The sequence below is a fragment of the Rattus norvegicus genome, chromosome 7, assembly GCF_021556685.1.
Source record: "Rattus norvegicus strain SHRSP/BbbUtx chromosome 7, alternate assembly SHRSP_T2T, whole genome shotgun sequence".
Taxonomy (NCBI): Eukaryota; Metazoa; Chordata; class Mammalia; order Rodentia; family Muridae; genus Rattus; species Rattus norvegicus.
Window position 1 is genome coordinate 120773221 of NC_141540.1, and position 22381 is coordinate 120795601.

General features: G+C 48.2%; 3 protein-coding genes and 1 long non-coding RNA gene across 13 annotated transcripts in view; 2 read left to right on the forward strand and 2 right to left on the reverse strand.

Moving 5' to 3' along the window:
* Window positions 1-9794, reverse strand: part of Fam227a (family with sequence similarity 227, member A) — a 42372-nt gene extending 32578 nt beyond the window's left edge. For 3 of the 7 annotated variants that reach the window (XR_015623929.1, XM_087556567.1, XM_087556568.1), the window contains exons 1-2: window positions 9533-9794; window positions 322-543 (exon numbers count right to left, since the gene is read on the reverse strand). Coding sequence is in view for 2 of the 7 variants with exons in the window: in NM_001130581.3 (NP_001124053.2) it covers window positions 322-463 (142 nt within the window). In the remaining 5 variants the exon portion in view is untranslated. 7 annotated transcript variants of the gene reach the window in all.
* A 265-nt stretch (window positions 9795-10059) lies between these two features.
* Window positions 10060-16618, forward strand: Cby1 (chibby 1, beta catenin antagonist). 4 transcript variants are annotated; one of them, XM_087555744.1, is made up of 6 exons: window positions 10060-10129; window positions 10677-10949; window positions 12156-12270; window positions 14501-14606; window positions 14685-14803; window positions 15766-16618. In XM_087555744.1, exons 3-6 carry the CDS (start codon window positions 12193-12195, stop codon window positions 15844-15846), a joined length of 384 nt encoding a protein of 127 aa, XP_087411870.1. In that variant the 5' UTR covers window positions 10060-10129; window positions 10677-10949; window positions 12156-12192; the 3' UTR covers window positions 15847-16618. The 4 variants fall into 4 exon arrangements, with proteins under 4 accessions (XP_087411870.1, XP_087411868.1, XP_087411869.1 ...); XM_087555742.1 differs by having other exon boundaries at window positions 10677-10788; XM_087555743.1 differs by lacking the exon at window positions 10677-10949 and having other exon boundaries at window positions 10060-10301.
* LOC134479938 (uncharacterized) lies at window positions 13784-15851 on the reverse strand. Its single transcript, XR_015625765.1, has 2 exons — window positions 15547-15851; window positions 13784-15143 (listed from the first exon to the last, which is right to left on the reverse strand). It is a non-coding gene; the product is annotated as an uncharacterized LOC134479938 (long non-coding RNA).
* Window positions 16619-20097: 3479 nt separating the features above from the next.
* Tomm22 (translocase of outer mitochondrial membrane 22) lies at window positions 20098-21848 on the forward strand. Its single transcript, NM_212514.2, has 4 exons — window positions 20098-20227; window positions 20392-20510; window positions 20892-21009; window positions 21186-21848. Exons 1-4 carry the CDS (start codon window positions 20111-20113, stop codon window positions 21258-21260), a joined length of 429 nt encoding a protein of 142 aa, NP_997679.1. The 5' UTR covers window positions 20098-20110; the 3' UTR covers window positions 21261-21848.
* The last annotated feature ends 533 nt before the right edge of the window (window positions 21849-22381 follow it).

Consider the following 22381-nt stretch of genomic DNA (forward strand, 5'->3'; position numbering starts at 1 on the left):
AGGGGTTGGGGATTTAGCTCAGTGGTAGAGCGCTTGCCTAGGAAGCGCAAGGCCCTGGGTTCGGTCCCCAGCTCCAAAAAAAGAACCAAAAAAAAAAAAAAAAATTAAACAAAACAAAACAATAAAACCTCAAGTCAAACAATGCTTCAAAATGTGACGTTCCTTTTGAGGGTAGAAAGGACTTAAGTCCTTGGAGGAAATTACTGCGGTATGTAGTGTGTGCTCACAGGTGACATCTATGAACTATAAGCACTCATTATACCTGGTGTCCCCCGTTGGGTGTGCTTGGCCTGACTGTGGGTGGCAGCTTTAGAAGGATACCGGGTGGGTTTTCCTGCAGCTGCTTCCTCAAAGCATTCTCCAGCACCTTCCTCGCATTGACAGAGACCACCAGGCGTTCGTCCAATGCTAGCATTGGTAGGGCGGCGACGTTGATAGCTTCCATCGTCTTAGCAGACGACATTGACCAATTTCTCGTAGACTGGCAGACAAAAAAGTTTCCTCTCTTTCTGCTCTAATCTTGTTCTTTATCCGGGCAGCCTGCTGGGGAGCACAAAGGGCATAAAACCATCTTTAAAAACAATAACCTGCTCACCTGGATGCTAAGGGGCCAAACAAAGTCATGCAGGAAGAACGGCTGTCGCTTGGGAAGCCCTTTATTTTTTTCCGAACTGATGCAAAATACTTATTCAAAGGTATCTGTTTTCCCAGATAGCCTTCCCCTCCACAGCCTTGTCATAACCACATCATTTACGTCTGTTTTGGATTGTAATCAAGTAATCTTCGCCTTTGATATCTCACAATTTCTTTTTTTTTTTTTTTCCGGGGCTGGGGATCGAACCCAGGACCTTGCACTTCCTAGGCAAGCGTTCTACCACTGAGCCAAATCCCCAACCCCCACAATTTCTTTATACATCTGTATGTGACGCACGTGAAGAATGACACTGGCAAGCTTCTTCTGTAACCTTTGACCTTATTTCTAGAAATGGGATTTTCTTTTTCTTTTTTTAAAAAGATTTATTTATTTATTGTATATGACTACACTGTCCCTGTCTTCAGGCCCACCAGAAGAGAGCATCAGATGGTTGTCAGCCACCAGGTGGTTACTGGGAATTGAACTCAGGACCTCTGGAAGAGCAGTCAGTGCTCTTAACCACTGAGCCATCTCTCCAGCCCGAGATGGGATTTTCTATTCAACACTTTTAGCTAGCCAGAGAACTCCTAGGTTTCACCTGTTCCTGCCCCCAAATGCTGGGGCTCCAGCGACTGGTGGCCCTGTATGGTTTGGTTTGCCTGTTTGGTTGGTTGGTTTTTTCAGATACAGGGTCTCTTAGTATAGGCCTGATGGCCTCCAACTCAGCGGCCTGCCTTCCTCTACAATGTCAAAGGCACTTGTACCATTGCCTGGCCAGGGTGGTTTTCTTTCTCCTCTTGGTGTATGAGTATTTTTTTGCACGCATGTGTGTGTGGCACCTGAGTACCCACTACCTGTAGATTGACTGGAACCCTAGGAACTGGAGTTATAGATAGCTGTGAGGCACCGCGTCAAAGACGTAGTTTCCCTGGTGATGGTGTGGCTTAAGAATATCACAGTAAGATGGTTCAGTGGTTGGTGCTGTTCCAAAGAATCCATATTCAATTCCAGCATCCACGTGGCAGCTCACAACTGTGTGTAATTTTAGTTCCAGGGGATTTGACACCCTCACACAGACATACATGTAGGCAGATCACCAATGTACATAAAATAAAACAAAATGTACATAAAATAAAAATATGTAAACCATTTAAGAATTAAATATCATGTCATGTTACTATATGCAACAGAAAGTATTTGCAATGGATATAGTACATGCAACGGAAAGCCTGGGTTATTTACAATTTATATATAATCCGGGAGGCCGATTTGCTGGATGGGCTCTGAGTTCCTCAAAGACAGAGTTCTGTGATACACGGGTACAGTTCATCAGTGAGATGGAAATCAAGGGAACTGGACCAGGTAAAGACTGGGTGATGCCAGAGGGGCAGGTGGAGCCTGTGCAGGAGGCAAGGTCCTCTGTAAGAGCAGTAATCCCTCTCATCCACTGAGTCACGTCCCCAGTCCCCAAAATTCACGTTATACAATCCGCCCTGGCTGTCAAGGCTGTAAGGGTAGCACATTCCCTATATCCCGACATCTTACAGCTGTACCCAAGAAAGGAAAGAAAAAAACGCACACCCAATTTTGGTAGAATTAATTTAACACAATGATAACCTGAGTCGTCACTTTGTCACTGATAATGATTGTGTGAGCCAGGGCTGAGCCTCCAGTGGCTGAGAATAGAAGCTACTGAGAAACAGACCAGCATCTCCTCCCTCGGGTACCTAAACAGTCACTTCCCACTGCAAACTGCCCCCACGTGGTCATGTGTGGTGGTGCACCCTTTTAATCCCAGCCCTCAATGGGGGTGAGGCAGAAAGATCACTGATTTCAAGGTCAGCCTGGTCTATAGTGAGTTCCAGGCCAGTCAGAGATACAAAGTGAAACTTGCTGAGGATTTTGTTTAATGCTTGCATTATGGCTTCCCAAAATGCATGACAATCCGGCACATGAGGTGCTGAGGGGCCTCACAAGTTGGTCCTAATTGGTAAATAAAGTTGCCGGCAGCCAAGGCTGGGCAGGAAGACAGAGACAGGACTTTAGGATTCATGGGCAAGGGGACCGAAGGAGGAGGATTAACAATCACCATGCCAGACAGGAAGAGGATGCAAACTTGAGAGCTTCGGAACACAGCACCAGCCATGGAAGAGCGGCCCCAGCATCCCCCACATTGGGTCTCTGGTAGCAAGGATGGAATACAGATTTTACTAAGTAATAATTCAAGAGTATGGGAGTAGAGGTGTTAGCAACTCAGAATTCGGGAGTGGCCCAATCCCTGAGATGATTGATGTATCTTAAATAGAAGGCTTCATGTATGTGTGGCTTTCATTGGAGAAGCCAAAGCATTGAGGGAGGGGGGCAGCAAGGAACTCAGGCAGCCACCGAGGAGGATTAGAGCAAATAAATCAACTCCAGCAATAGAGACCCCATCTCGAGTAAGTAAATGAATAATTAAAGCCTACCACACTAACTTGTTCCTATGGGCAGTTACCTGGGATCCCAGAGATGCCTCTGTGGATAAGAGAGGCTTCTACTCTTGCAAATGACCTGACTTTGGCTCCAAGCATCCATGTCAGGGGGCTCATAAGCTCCTGTAACTCCAGCTCCAGGGCAGCCGACGCCCCTTCTGGTCTCTGCAGATACTGCACTCAACATGTATAAATAGATCCGCACATATATACACACATAATCTAAATTTAAAAATTTTAATTGTCCTTGGGCATTAAGAGAAAAAGGACTCAAAGCAGATAACCTTGATTCCTGGGATCCACATGGTACAGGAAAGAACAGACACCCATAAGTTGTCCTCTGGTCTCCACTGTAGCACATACTCTAAATACACAATGACTAAATACATGTAATTTAAAATAAACTACAAAACATACCCTAAAAACAAACAAAACGGCAGAGGTCTGGAAAGATGGCTCAGGGTTAGGAGTGCTTGATGCTTTTAGAAAGAACCTGAGTTTGGGTCCTAGCACCTAGGCTGGGCAGCTCATACCAATGTGTAACTCCAATGATTTGGCGCCCTCTTCTGGCCTCCTGTTGCATCTGCAGGTGGGCACGTGCCCCCGCATACATAAAAATCAAATCAATCTTCAAGAAAACCCGGTAGGCAGATATGTATTTATGTGTATCTTAACTTTCAAAATCTAAGGATATAAGGTATATTTTGTTTTTTCAATTAAAGATACATTTATTTTATATATGTGAGTACACTGTCGCTGTCTTCAGACACACCAGAAGATGGATCAGATCCCATTACAGATGGTTGTGAGCCACTGTGTGGTTACTGAGATTTGAACTCAGGACCTCTGGAAGAACAGTTAGTGCTCTTAACCACTGAGCCATCTCTCCAGCCCTGGGAAGCTCATTCTTTTTTAAAAAGATTTATTTATTTACTTAATATAAGTATACTGTACTATAGCTGTCTTCAGACACTCCAGAAGAGGGCATCAGATCTCATTACAGATGGTTGTGAGCCACCGTGTGGTTGTTGGGAATTGAACTCAGGACCTCTGGAAGAGCAGTCAGTGCTCTTAACCACTGAGCCATCTCTCCAGCCCTGGGAAGTTCATTCTTAACAGGATTTCAAAGCACATGTAGTGTGTGTGTGTGTGTGTGTGTGTGTGTGTATGTGTGTGTGTGTGTGTGTGCGCGCGCGCGCGTGTGCCCAGGCAGGCTAGTGTGAAGACCAGAGGATGACGTCAGGATGTCTTTCTTCACTCACTCTCCACCTTGTTTTGTGAGACAGGGTTTCTCAGTATCCCTGAAGCTCACCAGCTAGACTGGCTGACCTACAAACCCCATGTCCTTGCCAGAGCCTCCTCTGACTGGGGTTACAGGAGTGTCACCGCTCTAGAGATAGTGGGACCTGGGAGAAGGGAGCGGATAAATGAGGCAGACTAAAGTCTAATGCAACCAAAAACATTCTCCTGTTCTTGGAGTATTCTCACAAGCACTCAGAATTCTCCTCACACAGCTCCGTTCCCGGACCATGTTCTGACACAGGTGCACACCACCAGGACTAGTTTTATTTATATGGGTTTGGGGATGCAAACACAGGTCCTCGTGTTTGCACAGTAGCCACCCCACCTCCGTGGTAGGTATTAACCTATGGCTTCAGGCATGGTGGACAAGCTCCGTACACTGAGCTCTATCCTCAGCTCTGTACTTCTTTCTTAACCTTGTTTTTAATGTGCACTGGTGTTTTGCCTGCATGTATGACTGTATGAGGGTGTCAGATCTTGGAGTTACAGTTATGAGCTGCCATGCAGGTGTTGGGATTTGAACTTGGGTTCACTGGAAGAACAATCAATGCCCTTAACCACTGAGCCATCTTTCCAGTCCTGTACTAATTCGTTTAATTTCAGAATGCCTGGCTCTCCCCACACTCATGATAGAAAATTGTAGGTTTTTTTTTTAACATTTTCAAATTTTTGAGGACTCATGCACATGGTAGGTGTGTGTGGTCATAAGACAATGTGTGAAAGACAAGTCTTCTCTTTCCACTGAGTGGGTTCCAGAGATCAAACTCGGTTCATCAATCTTTTTTTTTTAAAGATTTATTTTATGTATGTGAGTACATTGTCGCTGTCTTCAGACACACAAGAAGGCATCAGATTTCATCACAGATGGTTGTGAGCCACCATGTGGTTGCTGGGATTTGAACTCAGGGCCTCTGGAAGAGCAGTCAGTGCTCTTAACCACTGAGCCATCTCTGCAGCCCCCTTGGCAGCAGGCATTATCTGCAGAGCCATCTGACAGCCCTGTCTTAGTTTTTAGGGTAAAGAGGCCACAGCACTGAAAAGCCCAGGTCTGCCGACTACTCCACAAGCCAGCATCCGGACTAGAAGGTAAAACAAACCTCATTGCGTTTCCGGGCCTCTGTTGTAAGAGATGATGTGGAGGAGGTCATGAATAGCCCAGGAGAGAGGACCGCTGGGATACTGTTTGTAGCCAGTTGAATCTCTTTATTCCGGTTGGTTAGCCACACCCCGGTGTTCAGGGACTTAGCTGTGGCCCCGAGTTTTTAAAGGCAGACACAAAGTCCTGGCATCTGGCTCACAGCTGCCGGAGGCTTCACAGAAGCAGCAGTAACTCACCAGAAGCTTACAGAAGCTATAGCATCTATAGGTGCTAGGACATCACCACCTCTGGTTCCTAGACTAGAGCTGGGCAATTTTTCATGGATTCTCCAGCAAGAAGAGCAGATTCTAGTTGAATGTGAAATGGCTCAGCAAGAATACAAGATGGAGGGACCTTTGCACTGTCTTGCCCTGTCACATGTAAGCCACACCCTTTCTAGCTCTCAGGAGGTATAATCGCAGGACAACAGTCCATCTCCTCAACACAAGCCTTCTAGGGTTTTCTGTTTCCTCAGAAAAATGGCCCCATCACCACTCTTCCTCCTTTCTAGCTTTGGGACACTCTGCCTGTCTCCTGGGTCCAGCTAGGTTCTACCCTATCTCCCTCCATATCCAGAGTCCAATGCCGATGACCCGGCAATAACGAAGGCCAGAGCCTTAGGTCTTGTCCCCAGGCAGATCTTTAATAATGACAAGAGCAAAGACGGAGCTTCATGGAGACACTAACCCAGGTCTCCTTAACATAGTCCTTCCTGCACCCCACTCCCCCAATTCAGTCTTCCTCTCCACTCTCTTCTCCCCGGCCAGGCATCCCAGAGGCCTGGCCCACGGACTTGTCCCAGTTTCCTGTCATGATATACTCTTTAAAAAATATTTTTATTAATGGGGAAGAGCACAAGACCCTGGCGCACACGTGGAGATCAGAAGACGACAACCTCAGGGAGTCAGCTTCCTCCTGCTGCCTGGCCCAGCGATAGAGGCCAGGTTGCCAGGCTTGTGTGGTGAGCATCTGTCCCTGCTGAACCGTCTAGCTGGCCCTTATGCCCTATGCCTCTGCACATGAGGGTCCTTCCATGGACTTGGCCCTTGTGTAATACATCATCTTTTGAAAGACCTTCTAGAAGATCATTATTCCAGGCCCCCAGAACCATGATTCTTTTTTTTTTTTTTCCCGGAGCTGAGGACCGAACCCAGGGCCTTGCGCTCTACCACTGAGCTAAATCCCCAACCCCCAGAACCATGATTCTTTTACATGTCTACTTTCAACTGTTACAACACTTGATATATAAAGTCGGCAGGCTTGGGCTACCTAGCCAAATCCTGTCTCGAGAAAGAAAACCTGAACTGGACTGACTTACTTCTATGTCTTTCTCCATTGGGACAATTACTGGGGGGAGGGAGAGCTCACTAGGGTTAGAGTAACCACTCAGTACTTGTTTGTCCTTGGAAGAAGATGTCTATCACACACTGCTCTGTAGGAGCACCCGGTCCTTGTGCTCACAGCTAAGCTCTGGGAAAGCCAGGAGGGTAAACACAGAGGTTGTCTCTTCGAATCGTATACAATCTATTTTCTCACCAGAAGGCACTGGCATAGTTCATTGGCCTGGTGCTAACTGTGTGACCGGGCCGTACGGATCCCCCAGTCCCTTTCTTGACCTTGCCTGTTCAGAGGTTTATAGCGCTATCCTCCTCCACACCCTTACCACACTTCCTTATCCTCAGCCTGTTTTCTCGTTATCCATAAAACCTTCCATTCTTGTGGAAGGGCTCGCCTGTACTTCACTTTGTACATCGCTTTGAGCTTTGTTGTGCTCATGGGATTGAAATTTATCACCCGGAATCTTTCTTCTTTCTTTCCCTTTTTTTTTTTTTCTCTTAAAGATGCCTAAAATAAATTCAGGGTCAGACTCGAAGTTTGAACCGAGTCTGATCATTACTCTGCTGGCCTTGATGGCAGCAAAGATCCCTCCCATCTGCCCCATCCCCGACCCCTGTACTGCTCCAACCGTTTCCGGCTCTCTGCTCCTAGTGGTTAGGCTCGCAGGCCAAGCGGGGGTGAGCAGGGTTAGGCTCGCAGGCCAAGCGGGGGTGAGCAGGGTTAGGCTCTCAGGCCAAGCGGGGGTGAGCAGAGGCAGGTGCACCTCAGGGCTTCTCATTGTCCTCCTACCTACTCCCCAGGATGGCTGGAAAATTACACTATGTTCTCTGGGAAGCTAGGCTCCGATGACTCTGTCAGGAAGTTTCTAGCTTTAGCCTAATGCTATTACTCACACCTAATGTGAGAACTGAGTAGCTTCTAAAGAGGAATGTTTACAATACACACACTGCTCCAGGCTGAATTCTCCTTCATACCATTTAAGGATTTGTGTGCTCTGGAGCCCAGTAAGTTTTCTGCCGTTGCCTGCAGAGGAGGGAAAGCGAGCTCCATTGAAAGCCGAGCTATGGCAAGCATAGGGCCAGGTGCTGGGGTGGGTGAGTGGGAGCTGAGGAACCTTTCCCCTCGGGGCATTATTTAGGGGGGTGGTTGACTATCCCAACTCAGAGTTAGCATTGGATAGCTCTCGAAATGCAGACTGCGGTACTGGACCTCTGTTCACCGTCAACTTTCAGCCACTTGATGACTATTTACTGAGGACCTTCCACAGACCAGAAAGTGTGCTCCAACTGGGCATAGAATGGTAAACTGGGCCAGACAGGATGCATGGCCCTAGTGGGGCTAATGGGGTAGACTTGTAAAATTAAAGTACATAATTATAAAACATAGGTCATAAAAATTATGCATGTGATGATGAATTATAACTCCCTACTGCTCCCAAAGAAGAACAGGATTATGAGATGGCAATGTGGCTTTGTTTCTTGTTTTGAGGCAGCGTCTCACCACGTAGCCCTGGCTGGCCTGGCACTTGCTATGTAGACCAGGCTGGCCTACAACTTACAGAGATCCTCCTGCTGCTGCCTCTGGACTGCTGCAACAGTTTGTTTTGACCTAGTTACAGAGATCAAGGTGAGAAGGAAGAGAAGGAGTTAACTGGTTGAAGGGGAGAAGAAACGCCACCCAGACAGAGGACAACAAGGTTGGAAGGGCGCTCCTTGGACGCTGCCCAGGCCCATTGCCACTAGTCACACAGGGAAACAAAGTCCTTAAGTTTGGCTAGCGTGACTGAAGAAGGTAAAATTTCTTTTAAAATTAAAAACAAACATGTGGTAAAATTTAAGATATTTGTTTAATCATGTTTTGGACAAACCCAGTTAAATGCAATAATACTCAAGTTAATTTTATCTGTTTTGAATTGACCTTTAAAAGCACAGGGCTGGGTATGGTAGCCCTAGCCTTTAATCTGAGCTCTCTGGAGACAGAGGCAGGAGGGTCTTTTTAAGTTGGAGACCAGCCAGAACTACATGGTGAGCCCCAGTCTCAAATCTCAAACAAATGAAGCAAAACAAAAGAGTAGGGGTCTGAAGCCAGGCTGGGTGTGTGTCTGTAATTCCAGCACTGAGAGGCTGAGGCAGGAGGATGAGATAGGAGTATCCAGTGAGACCTTATCTCAAAATATGAAAGGTGCTTCAAGGATATCACCGGAATCAGCGTGCACAAGGCTCTGCATTCAACATCCAAAAACTGCTAGAATGATCGCAATTTACAAACGTGCTCTGCTTTGTGTTTCTGTAGTGATTGCTACACCAGATATGGTGGGTTTTGATGTGGAATTCTCTCTTCGAATGCTGTGTGACGAAGGTGGAGGAAAACTGTTTGGAGGCATAGAACGCTCATCCCTGTCATTTATGGCTGGGATGACCTCGTGCACCCACTAGGCAGATAGGAAACGCCTTCTGAATGGCCCATTTCTTCATTTACCGAACTGAGCTACAATACCAGCCCTTAGAACTGACTCTCCAGTTTCTCTGCCCCTTGTTCACTAGGCGACCTTCCCTGAACCTCAGTTTCCCTTGCTTGTGGGAGTGTGGAGGAGGCAGGCCTGGCAGGAGCCAGTTTGCTATTGGCAGGGAGTCGTCGTGCTTGTCTTACCTGAAAGCTTCGGCAGAATCCCAAAGCCTCAGGGCGAGTTCCACCACCCGCCCCTCGGGCGACCCGACCAAGCTCCGGATGGCCGCCGGCATCCGCGACCCCAAACCGCCGGGAAGGGGCGCGGTTTGCTTTGTGGCCGGGGCGGGGGAGTCGCAGGTCGGGCCATTTTGCTACTATGAGTCCAGCCAGGGTTACCACGTACTCCTTTAACACAACAAAGCAGCTCTCAGCCTGCCTTGTTGCCAGTGTACACGGTTACTATGGCGACAGCGGCGACCCGGGGACCAGACCAACACGTTTAGGGGGCACGCCTCTCCCGGCCTATGCCACAAGGCTTTGTGTGTATCTCCAGAAGACGTGCTCGAGGCTTTCCTCTATTCATGAACCCGAGGGAGACTCAGGGGACCTCGCTGCTTCTCGGAGGCTCGTCTCGGAGGTGGTTTTCCCTCTGTCCTCAGTGGTAGAAACCAGAGAAGCCGCGCGTGCGCACGATGGGGAGCCGGGTGCCAGCCAATCGCGGTCGCGGCAGTTGACGCGGCCTGGGCGGATCCTTGCAGAACCCTGAGGGCTAGCTCTGGACTCTGGCTTTGCACACAGGTACATCTGGGAGCAGCGTGCGGATACCCGTATCAGTCGTGGTGGGTGGGATGCCTGGGTACCCCTGGAGAGGATAGCGGGCAGGCCCGGTGGTGGCGTGCTCCCCTGGTGCATCTTGCGACGGTGACTCGGAGATGGTGTTTTGACCCATCCTTTGAAGGTCTTCTAACCGGTACTGAACTCTTAGGTGCTGTGGCCCGTGAGCCTGCAGACGCGAGACTGGCTGGCTCTTAACTTTTTCGAGACACGTTCCCTTTGAGAATCCAGTGAAAACCAAAGATGCTTCCTTTAATTTTTTTTGTCAGAAGGAAGATAATGTGTTTTATAGCCCGATGCAAACTAAAGCTTCGCACAATAAGTGCAGTTTCCTGAAAAGGGAGACAAGTCGATCTACTTCCCAGGGTCGTGCTGAGCATCTGATGTCCCAGTAATTTGTAAACATGAAAGCACTCTTAACCTGCGAGCTTGGTGCTGTTCTTTGTGATTATAAGGGACTCAAGGGATGGAGGGATGGCTCTGAGACACAGAGAACCGGTTGTTGTTGCAGAGAATCCGAATTCGATCCCCAACTCACAAACGCCAGTAATTCTAGTTCCAGGAATCCGCAGACACAAGGCACGACGCTCGGAGGGTGAGCAACAGTGTTGGTTGGAAACCAGGTACAAGCCCTTAACTTTCTTGGCCCTGGGTCCTCTATGAGAGAGCTTCACTAAAGAATCCTAGGATCTCAGCAGAATCGCCTATCCAGCCATCCAGAGGTCTTGCAGCTGCTGATATGGGAGCATCTTTCTGGGCACTAATATGTCCTGTGCCTTGAAGGGTGTGTGTGTGTTTAGAGTCTGTGAGGGGGCCTGGGGGAAAGGCTCAGTGAATGTGGGTACTTACTGCTCAAGCATGAGGACCTGGATTCAAGTCCCCCAACGTCTCAGTCAAAAGCTTGCTAAGGACTCTGACACGTGCAATTCTAGGACTGCTGGCGGCAGAGACAGGTCTGCTGGTACTTGCTGGTCACCAGTGTAGCTCCAGGTTCAGTGAGATACCCCGTCCAAAGGGAATCCAAGAGGACACCCGACGTCCCCGTCCAGACCCTGCATCTTACACACATACGTATTCATAAAGCACACGCATACCCCCGCACATATGCACGCATACAGCACAGAAGCACACACGTTGAAAAAACAAAACCTGCCATGAAGCCTTGTGGTTTTATGACTTCTCTTTACTTGTTTTACTTAAAAGCTGGCCTCTTTCCCGAGCCTACGTGATGTTACGGATTTTATGAGGGGGGTTTTGTGCTGTGATTAAAACTAGTGTGCTGAGTGTCATTGTCAGCGCCATCCTGGGCTGGCTCTCTCCTTAAGACCTCACCAAGTCAGGTGACTTGACACACGGACTGAGTTATAAGTACCACTCTCGATCCGGGAGTGAAATCCGAGTATCGCTTCATGGCTTTAGAATGACGTCTATGCAGAAGTTAGCGTTCCTGGTGCTGCTCTTACTGTCTGACAGGAATAGTAGAAATATCCTCCCGTGCGCCACACGATGCCAACGGGTGACAGAGTTGCCTGAGGTTAGCATCACTGTGAAGCCACTCGAACTTTGGTTCCAATGCCTGTTCCCACTGAAGACCTTGGCTGTCCAAATGTCACCAATCAAATGGGGTGAATAGGAGGGGCGCGTCGAGGAGTAGTTGAGTTAAATGAGATTATGCAAAGACCTTAGCACACACTTCCTGGTACACAGGAAGCACCCAGCACATGGGTGCTCCTACCTGTTAGGACTTCAAGTCTTCTTTTTTTTTTTTTCCGGAGCTGGGGACCAAACCCAGGGCCTTGTGCTTGCTAGGCAAGCGCTCTACCACTGAGCCAAATCCCCAGCCCCGACTTCAAGTCTTCTTTTACTGTTCTGTCTAAAGGGACGACTGTTCCCAGAAGGTATTGCCAGGATTGGTAATCCTCAAGGGGTAAGATGTTCTCATGGTAAGAGAACAATGAAGTGAGGTCCCTTTTTTTTTTTCTGACTTTAGGAGAAAGAAGTGCCAGTGTCTCCTCATTGAGTCAGGGATGCCTCTCTTTGGGAGCATATTCAGCCCGAAGAAGACTCCTCCTCGGAAGTCGGCCTCTCTCTCTAACCTGCACTCTGTGAGTGGAGACTTGGGGTGGCATGAGTGGTCTCTCGGTAGAGAGGCAACACTGCGGGAGGGCATCCTCGGAGTTTATATTATTAGTCAAGTTTGAATTCCTGCATGGGAACTACTGTCGGTGTTTATTCAAGAGCTATGACAGCCAGCCTCATTGTGAAATGGTCCCATGTGATATTGTCCAATCTGACTTACATTTCAGTTCCAGAACTTGTTCAAATAATTAACTCCAGTCATGTTTAAAGATCAAATTCAAGCTGCGTATCGTGGCACACCTTTACTCTCAGCGATCAAGAGGCTAGCCTGGTCTACTCAAGTTCCGAGGCATCCAGGGTACAAAGAGAGACTCTGTCTCCAAAAATAAATAAAATAAAATAAAATAATCAGTTCAGGGCCTTGAGAGATGGCTTAGCCATTAAGGGTCCTTGTTTGCTCTTGCAGAGAATCTGGGCTGGGTTCCCAGTTCCCAATGATGGCTCACAACCCTCTGTAGCTATTGTTCCAGGGGATCCACCACCCTCTTCTGGCCTCTTCTGGTATTGCATTTACAAAGTTCACAGACATACGGGATGGCAAAGCACTCATACACATAAAATAAAAATAAATCTGCTGTTGCTTTGAGAACAGAGTCGCTGTGTAGTCCTGGCTGTCCTGGAGCTCTCTATGTAGAACAAGATGGCTTCAAACGCACAGAGATCTGCCTGCTTCTGCCCCGGAAGTGTTGGGATTAATGGTGTGCACCCCACAATCTGCCCACGGCCCAAATCAAGTTTATTTTGGAGAGTCACAGAAAATATTGACTTGCCATTGTTAGTGACATTTGAAAGGATAACAGTTCCAAAGGAAGGGTTCCAAAACCATTTGGGGCTATGATAGCACTGGAACAAAGTTAACTTTCCAAATGCAACATGGAGCCCACCTGAACACATGGCCCACACTTAGAAAATACATAATAAAGCCATCCCTAGCTCTGAGACGCCCCTGCCATCCCCGGTGCAGATCCACACAGGTCCACACACACAACCCTATCAGCATCTGTGACCACAAACTGGGATCTCAACCCCACCACATTCCTGCCCTTAAATCTGGGTGCTATTGCTGGATCTTTCATACCAAGAGATGACAGACCCTAGTTCCCTTGTCCCTTTCCCACGTGACATTTGCACAGACTAGCCAGTTCTTTACAAGTCTGTCTGAGTTAGGAAGCAAGGATTGCCCAGCTCCGAAGACTCTGAGTCCATTGCCCCTAGTCCCCAGTTAACATCATGGTGGCAGCCCTACTAAGGCCAGGGCTAAACAGTCTGGGATCCTAGTTTTCCATGCACTGGGCTGCCAACCTCCTTCCTGACACTGGTGACACAGATGCACCTGGTGCTCTCAATGGGACACTTGTCCTAAAGACTTGCTAATAAAACTACTGTCTGAGCGTGACTCAAAGCTCACCCTCCCTGCAGTTTTGCAGGATATCACAGGCAAGTGCTGGGATAGGGAAACACAAAACATGGTGTACAGAGTCCTTTTAAGATTTATTTATTTATTTATTTATTTATTTATTTATTTATTTATTAAATATATATATACAGTGGTTTGCCTACCTGTATGTCTGCAGGCCAGAAGAGGGCACCAGATTCCATTACAGATGGTTTTGAGCCACCATGTGGTTGCTGGATATGAACTCAGGACCTCTGGAAGCTGCCAGTGCTCTTAACCTCTGAGCCATTACTCTATCTTCCGGGGGCCTTAATAGCATCCTGTTGTACAGGACAGTGGCTCAGGTTGAGAAAGACACATAAAGTACCTTATGGCCTTATCCTCTGTGCGCCTTTTGCTTCAACCACCCAACCTTACAAGAGCCTCCTTTATGTTGCTCTGCCTGCCCAGAGCCATCTTCCCTATTCATCGATTTCACAGCAGCTAATTGATAACTCTGTATATCAACCAGACTCTTGGGTGCTGAGTAAGGAAAAGAGAAGCACCTGGCGTGGTGTGCAGGCCTACAGTTCCAGCTACATGGGAGGCTGAGACGGTATTACACAGTCAAGGCCTGCCTGGGCACCACAAGTCTCCCTCAGAATTTGTAGCATTTTTAAAAAAGGAGTTCCCGGGCAGTGAGGAATTGACTCTGTGGAGAGATGTGAGGACCTAAGTCTAATTCCCAGAACCAACATTTCTCGTTGTGATGTCCTCTCTTGTTCCACGGCTTCCTGTGCCACCATGGTGTCTTACCACAGTTAGATCGGTCAACGCGAGAACTGGAGCTGGGTCTTGACTATGGAACTCCTACCATGAACCTGGCGGGGCAAAGCCTGAAGTTTGAAAATGGCCAGTGGGTGGCAGGTGAGTGGCCCTTCCTGATGTTTTGTCCGTCAGGGTGGCAGGAGGAGAGCCCTTTCACTCCTGTCTTGTGTCCTCTAGACTCAGTGATTAGTGGGGGTGTGGACCGGAGGGAAACTCAGCGCCTGCGCAAACGAAACCAGCAGTTGGAAGAAGAGAACAATCTCCTGCGGCTGAAGGTGGACATCCTGCTGGACATGGTGAGAACGGGGTCGGAAGTGACGCCCGGCTTCCCCCAACTGATTTCCCCAGGGCCTACCTGCCAGCTCCTGCCACTGGGTATCCACACAAATACAAAAGCCAACCTTGCCACCAAAGCCTGGGCAGGGATGTAGTGCAGTACCCACAGTCCCTGGGCCTGTGGTAAGGGGATCCTTTAGTCCAGGCAGTGTCTGATATCCACACAGGAGAAGAGGTCTAGACAGCGGAGAGAGTTTCTCTGACCACACCCCCGATAGTGGCAGGAGTGGAGACTAGATGAAGGCCTCCCAGGTGGTGGGGGTGTCTGCTCCGGTTTGGAGGCTTCCCGCCTGTGCAGACCTGTGCAGGGGACAAACCAAATTAATGTCAGTCTCTTGTGTGTGCTGGGCCTGGCGGTGTGTGTGCAGGGGATGACAGACGTGAGGGAGCGGATGGGAAGCTTCTTTGCTCCACTGGCTAACTAGTCTGCGACTTCATCACTCCAGAAGATAACTGGCATCAGAGTAGCATCTTGCTCTTGGAACTAATACTAGCCGTAAACATGCTCTGGGAGCAGAGTCCACCCGCCCTCTGTCTTCATGTTCAGTGTCTGCCCCCTTCTATAAAGCCTAGTCCAAGATGCTAATGAGAAAGGAACATTAATTTTAGAGCATCCATCCCTTTTTTATGGCACTGTTCGCTAAGTGCCATTGTACGAGCTATACAGTGCCAAGTGATTTATAGTCTCTGAACTGCAGCGTACCCAGTGTCTGTCATTTCTGTCCTTCACACATGGTGTGCTGTGCAGTTGTGTAGATATGCTAGAGGTGTGAGGAGGAGGAACTCTGGCTACTGAGGCTTTCCTGTTGAAGAGGCAGCTGGGTGAGGAGCGGCAGCTTTTCTTGGTGCACAGTAGCAGGGCATGTCTGCAGCGTGGCCTGGATGTACTTTCTCTGTAACAGTCTGATGCTCTTCCTTCCAGCTTTCAGAAACCACTGCTGAGTCCCACTTAAAGGACAAGGAACTGGATGAACTGAAGATTACCAACCGCAGGAGGAAGTGAAGAACCTGGGAACATTCGCTAGATTAGAAAGAGCCACTGGCCAGGAGAGGAGGATGTGGCAGAGCCCTTTGATTTTTAGTCAGATCAGTAGACTTGCCCTGGGAGAGAGCACTAACAGGCCCTGGCTCCCTTGGACAGGGGATAGGGAGGAGACATGGGATGGAAGAACCCAACGGGCCAGGGCCAGGGCCATAGCCAAGGAGGCATCCCAGATACACCCAGGGCGTCAATCTAAAGCATACCCCAGGGAGGTCTAGAATAGGAGCCTTTGGTGGCTTGTCAGTAGGTGACCATATCTAACTATCCATGTCTCAGAATCACCGTGTTCAGACAGCTGGCTGCTTACCTCTTGACCCTGGTGCCCAGGGTTTGGCGCTCCTTCCAGAGAGCACCTCATGTGAGGGTGTACAGGAAGTGGCTCTGGGTTGTCTGCACCCCAGCCCCCAAACCCCCAGCCATAATCTCTCTGCCTTTAAAGAGCCCTCATCCCCAAGTTCACGGCCTCTTCTGGCATCAGCTTCCCAGCAGCAAGCTCCAACCTTCCACAGCACATTGTAATTTACTCTATTTTTATTAAACGGTGTTCAATAAACGCTGTGTAGCAAAAATAGATCAACAACAACTAAAAAAAGTGTAGTTTCCTCCGGAAGTAATCAGAGCCTGGGTTCTAAGTTTGTGTGGCTCCACCAAAAGACAGGATTTTTAGAATTGGGAAAACGGCACCCTGAAGGGGGAACCACCCTGGAAGAGAAATAATGACTTCGTATTCAAATTCCTCTGCTTTCCTGTGTTCTCGAGGTGGCACTGGCGCCCACTAGCTGGTCCAGACCTATCGGGAGGTGAAAGGCATGGAATCGGTGCCCAGGTTAGTGTGAACCTGCCTCCTCTAGCCAGAAAGCAGTCCAATCATCAGAGTTCAGCAGGGAACACGGACTGAGGCATGGAGCTAGAACATTAACCTGGGGACCACTACCGTGGTTACCTCCTGGTTTGGCATTGAGCCTGGCAGTGGGCTCAGTCCCTTGCATGCAGCCCCTCAGCCCACTGCCCCATGTGGAGGTCAGAGGACACACTGCATGTCTCCACAGCTGAGCCCTGTCGACACGCTTAATCATACCCCGGGTGACAACATGCCATTCAGAGACCAGTTTGGAAACTGCTGTAGACGACAGTGCAAACGTTGGAGGTCTGAGTCCCAGCTCACAGTGACAGAGGTGGACTGCATACACCAAGGCTGAAACTTATAGTCCCTCCTAAAAAATGCAGAACGCTGCAGGGGGATGGACGAGAGCATGATGGAGAACCTCAGCTGATAACCTCTCAAGTGCCAAACCTGGAAATCTACCTCTCTCCCCTTTAACTCTATTACAGTTTATGTTTTTTTTTTTTTTTTGGTTCTTTTTTTTCGGAGCTGGGGACCGAACCCAGGGCCTTGCCATTCCTAGGCAAGCGCTCTACCGCTGAGCTAAATCCCCAACCCCACAGTTTATGTTTTTATGAGGCAGGTTACATGGTCCTACTACTAAATGTGGAGGCCAGAAGACACATTTCAGGAGTCAGTTTTCGTTGTCCCAAGTAGGTCATGAGGAGAAACTCAGGTTGTCAGGCTTAGTGAATTGTGCTCTTATCCCATGGTCATCTTGCTAGCCCAAGAGGATGCTTAATACTGAAGAAACCAGAAAGAATCCAGATACATCAGATGGGTACAGATTATGGAATAATGGGATTTGCTTGTGTCCAGAACACTGTTTTCTGCAACCATTTATTGAGAACTGCTGACGCTGGGTATCTTTTTTTGTTTGTTTTTTCAAGACAAGGGATTCTCTTGGGTAGCCTCAGCTGTCCTGGATGGAACTAACCCTGTTGATCCAGGCTGACCTCGAACTCTCAGAGATGTGCCTGCCTCTGCCTTGAGAGTACCGGGATTAAATCGTGCACCTATGTTTAATTCTCATGACAGCTTTAGTAATATTTTTCAGTTGAAGAAACCAGTCCAGTGAGGGGAGGACTGGAAGAGAAGGAGCTATGGCCAGAGTCTTGGGCATCACTGGAGTACATTTGTATGACCAGATGATGTGCCTTCCCCTGCCGACACTAGCACCTTAGGCAGGGTGCTGGATCCAGTAGGTCATGGGGCAGCTGTGCAGTAAAGTATGGCAGAACGCTGCCATAGCCGTGGCTGTTCTGTAGGAAGAGCAGGTGGAAGGGACCTGGTTGTTCCCATCACAATGAGGTAGAAACAGAAGAGTGATGTGGCCAGTGTGTGCATGGGACTTACAGGTGGGGTTCACCAGGCTTTTTTGGACAGACTGATTGGTGTTATGGTTTTAGGAAGGGACCAAGGGTGACTGTTGTTAACAACAAAAACAAAAGGATACCCCCACAGTCCTCACCTCAGCCCTATTTCCCTTAAGAAGATTTTTTTTTCTTTGAGAGGCATGCAGTTTTTGTTTTGAGACAGGATCTCTCTCTAGTCCTGGAGCTCAATGTGTAGACCAGGCTAACCTCCAACTCCTAGAGATCCACCTGCTTCTGCCTCCCAAGTACTGGGGTTAAAGTTGTCCCAGATGTCCCAACGCCCAGACGCCATTCTTACAAATTTCCCTTTTGGGTAGATATCGCCTTCAGCTTCTGACCAAAATGCTCCCTCAGAGCCTTTTTAGTCAAACTAGAAACTGACTCGCGCTGGCCCCTTGACACTTTTCTTATAACTGAGGCAACACTCCAGCCCTACAGTGTTTTTCCGGCCCCCTAGAAAAATCTTTATTAGCCAGTGTTCAGGATCCCAGTGTAGTCCAGCAAGCTTTTCTCAGGTCGAGATTTTCAGCACTTGAGAATGCACTTGAGCAAGCGAGCACACGTACAAACACACACACACACACACACACACACACACACACACACACACACACACACACACACTCACGTTTTGGGTTAACAGGAACATTTAGCCAGAAGCAGAACTACAGAAGCCAAAAAGAAAAGTGAGTACGTTTAGAGACTTTCCCAGAACTATGGATTTTGCTGACCCAGGCCTTTCTTTTAATTTTTGGCTGATGATGCTATGTGCTGAGATTTACAGCCTGAATGGCATTTCCATCATGGAGTCAGTTCTGCTAAGGTTTGGAGCCCTGTTACAGAGAGAATCAATTCCTGCAAGTTGTCCTCTGACCTCCATAAGCACAACATAGCTTATGTGTACCTATGCACATACACACATAAAACTGTAATTTTTTAAAATAAGATTTAGTTTTTTCCAATTATGTGCTATTGGGGCTGGAGAGATGGCGTAGCATTTAAAGAGTACTTACTGTTCTTCTAAAACACACAAGTTCAATTCCCAACATCCATGTCAGGTGGCTTCATGACTGCCTGTGTTCCCTCCAGCTCCAGGGATCAAAGACTTCTAGCCTCCAAGCACACCCACACTCGTGTACATATACACATCATTTAAAATAAGGGCTGGAGAGATGGCTCAGTGGTTAAGAGCACTGATCGCTCTTCCAGAGGTCCTGAGTTCAATTTCCATCAACCACATGGGGCTCACAACCATCTGTAATGGGGTCTGGCACCCTCTTCTGGTGTGTCTGAAGACAGCTACAGTTGTACTCATCCTATATATAAAATAAATGAATTTTTAAAATAAACTTAACGCATTCGTTGTTGGGTGCAATGGCACACGCTTGTAATTCCTACATTTAGGAGGCTGAGGCAAGAGAAGAGGTCAGTCTGAGCTACTAATGAAGTATCTTTTAATCCCTGGGGAGGCCCAGACAGTCATAAGTTGGAGGTCAGCATGGGCTACATAGTGAGACCTATCTATAAGAGAATTATTGCTCACTTGTGGTGCACGACTTTAACCCTAGCACTCAGGAGGGAGCAGCAGGCAGATTTCTGAGTTCTAGGTCTACAGAGCGTGTTCCAGGAGAGCCAGGGCTACACAGAGAAACCCTTTCTCAAAACAAAACAAAACAAAACAAAACAAAACAAAACAAAACAAAACAAAAACCAGATCTCTCTAAAATATGCAGTTTTGGAGCCCAGCCCAGACCCAACTACACAGAATAGCTGAGAAATACCTGCATCTCTCCTTGAACATCCTTTTACTGTCAGTTGAAATTAAGAGGCTGGCGACACCAAGGGGGCGAGCTGGAGGAGCTGTCAACACTTTCTCTCTAGCCAGCCCCGCTCGCTTCCGGAAGACGCTCTGTCCCGAGGTGGGCCGATCTCTGCTGCTCTCTTCCGCTTCCGGTGTCCTACAGCCATGGCCGCCGCCGTCGCTGCAGCCGGCGCTGGGGAGCCTCTGTCCCCCGAAGAATTGGTCCCGAAAGCCGAGGCAGAGAAAGCTGAGGAGGACCTGGAAGAAGACGACGACGACGAGGTACTAAGGCCTGTGGGGAGCGGGGCGGGAGCGGGAGGTTGGGATGTGAAAGTCGCAAACGGGTAGGGCGTCTTCTTCGCGCGGCCGGGAAGGGCCAGGCCCCGGGTTCGTCGGCTCCAGGGCTGCTGCCGTTTCGCCAACGACCCATATCTCCTCTATCACAGCTAGATGAGACCCTATCGGAGAGACTCTGGGGTCTGACGGAGATGTTTCCCGAGAGGGTCCGGTCAGCCGCTGGAGCCACCTTTGATCTCTCGCTCTTCGTGGCTCAGAAGATGTACAGGTAAAGAGCCGAAGTAGATCCACCAGGAGTTGTTTATGGAAGGGTGACTGGTGCTGTCAAAAGACACCGGGCCTCGGAAGTCGCAAACCAGAGTTTGAGTGACCTTGGATTCATTGTCATACCTAATGTGATTGGTCTTCTGCAGAATGAAGTTCTTACCTGGCAGGGTCGTTGTGAGACTAAGGTTACTATATACGAGGCTTAGGAGAATGCACTGTAATCACTGCTCCTCTTGCCTCTGCTAGGACTCTGGTGCAAGGAATGGGTAGGGTACGCTTTCAGAAAATTGAGGGTGGTACTGGAAGTTCTGGCACAGGTTTGGTCCTTGCTGGATTGCCTGCTTTGTCTTTGCATGCCTCCACTTAAGCTCTCCCTCTGCAGATTTTCCAGGGCAGCTTTGTGGATTGGGACCACTTCCTTCATGATCCTGGTTCTTCCTGTTGTCTTTGAGACAGAAAAGTTGCAAATGGAGCAACAACAGCAACTGCAGCAAAGGCAGGTAAGCACATGCTCTTTCTTGGCCTTGGGCCAGTGGCAGAGTCCCAAGGAGGTTGGCGCTTAACCCCAAGTGGGAGTAGGTACTCAGCAGTGTAGAATTTGCCTACTTCTCATGTGTGACAAAAGAGACCTACTGGAACTATACGGTGTCCTGACAATCTTATTTTTCTTTTCCAGATACTTTTAGGGCCTAACACAGGACTGTCAGGAGGAATGCCAGGGGCTCTACCTCCACTTCCTGGAAAGATCTAGATTCTTATTTCGGTATTTGTCCGTGTGGGAGAACTTTGAAATTCATTTGTGTTTGAACTGCTGATTGTTTGAACTTTTTATTCTTTTTTTTAACCTTGGCACATGGATCTCTTTGAACATAGTGGGAACTTTCTCCGTTTCTCGTGGAGGGACCCCAGGTAAACCTGTGCCCTTCATAATGAATGCCCTCATTTACTTCCTGTTCTCACTCCGATGCTGGAGTACAGCCATTTGGAAGGTTATCCCACTCTCCTTTAATAAATTGCTCCTAAGAAGTTCTTACATGCCCATAGTGGGAAAGAAGTTAAGTACCCCTGACTATAAGGACTTTTTTTTTAATGGAAATGTCTAGGACGTGTTAAACAGTGTGGGACTGACAAAATCCATTACACCTGTAGTACAGCAGCCACCAGGGATCCGGTGTGTGCCAGGGAAAAGGGTGGCTGGCTGTAGCTTTGGCCAGGGGGAGACTGGGCAGAGCAGACACTCATTTCCTCTGCACATTTCGGCTCTTAGACCTTCATGTGTATACAAAAGAAGTCAGCGCTCACTTTTTGTATTTAAATATTAAAAGAACTTGAACCGAAAGTGTCATTGCTGTGTTTGTGATAATATTTCACACCTAGGTTGTTTAGAAAGCCAGGGACACTGCTTGCTAAATTTCCTCTTGCTTAAGCCAGCGCCTCTGTTTCAACCTCGTTTCATGCTTCTAAGTTAGTGGAGTTTGCTTTGTTGGTGGTGGTTGGGTTTTTTTGTTTGTTTTTGAGGCAGGGTTTCTGTGTGTGACCATAGCCATCCTGGAACTCATTGTGCAGACCAGGCTAGCCTCAGAAAGCTTTCTTTTCTTTCTGGTTTTTTTTTTTTTTTTTTTTTTGGTCATTGTATGTGTGTTTTTATTTTTTTTTTCAAGACAGGATTTCTTTGTGTAGCCCTGTTCTGGAACTCCCATTTGTAGGCCAGAGCTGGCCAAGAACTCAGACTTGCCTCCCCAAGTGGTGGGATCAAAGGCATGGGTCACTAATGTCTGTTTAGTGAAGTTTTCAAAAAAGGAAAAATATGCATTATTGAACATAGTAGTGAATATTGTCACAGATTCAAGCATCACCTCTAGACTTCCCATG

Coding starts and splice junctions, on each gene's coding strand:
- Cby1 (XM_087555743.1), top strand. CDS start 12,193: ATGCCTCTCTTTGGGAGCATATTCAGCCCGAAGAAGACTCCTCCTCGG. Junction 12,271..14,500: donor CTCTCTCTAACCTGCACTCT/GTGAGTGGAGAC, acceptor GTCTTACCACAG/TTAGATCGGTCAACGCGAGA. Junction 14,804..15,765: donor TGGACATCCTGCTGGACATG/GTGAGAACGGGG, acceptor TCTTCCTTCCAG/CTTTCAGAAACCACTGCTGA.
- Tomm22 (NM_212514.2), top strand. CDS start 20,111: ATGGCCGCCGCCGTCGCTGCAGCCGGCGCTGGGGAGCCTCTGTCCCCC. Junction 20,228..20,391: donor AAGAAGACGACGACGACGAG/GTACTAAGGCCT, acceptor CCTCTATCACAG/CTAGATGAGACCCTATCGGA. Junction 20,511..20,891: donor GTGGCTCAGAAGATGTACAG/GTAAAGAGCCGA, acceptor CTCCCTCTGCAG/ATTTTCCAGGGCAGCTTTGT.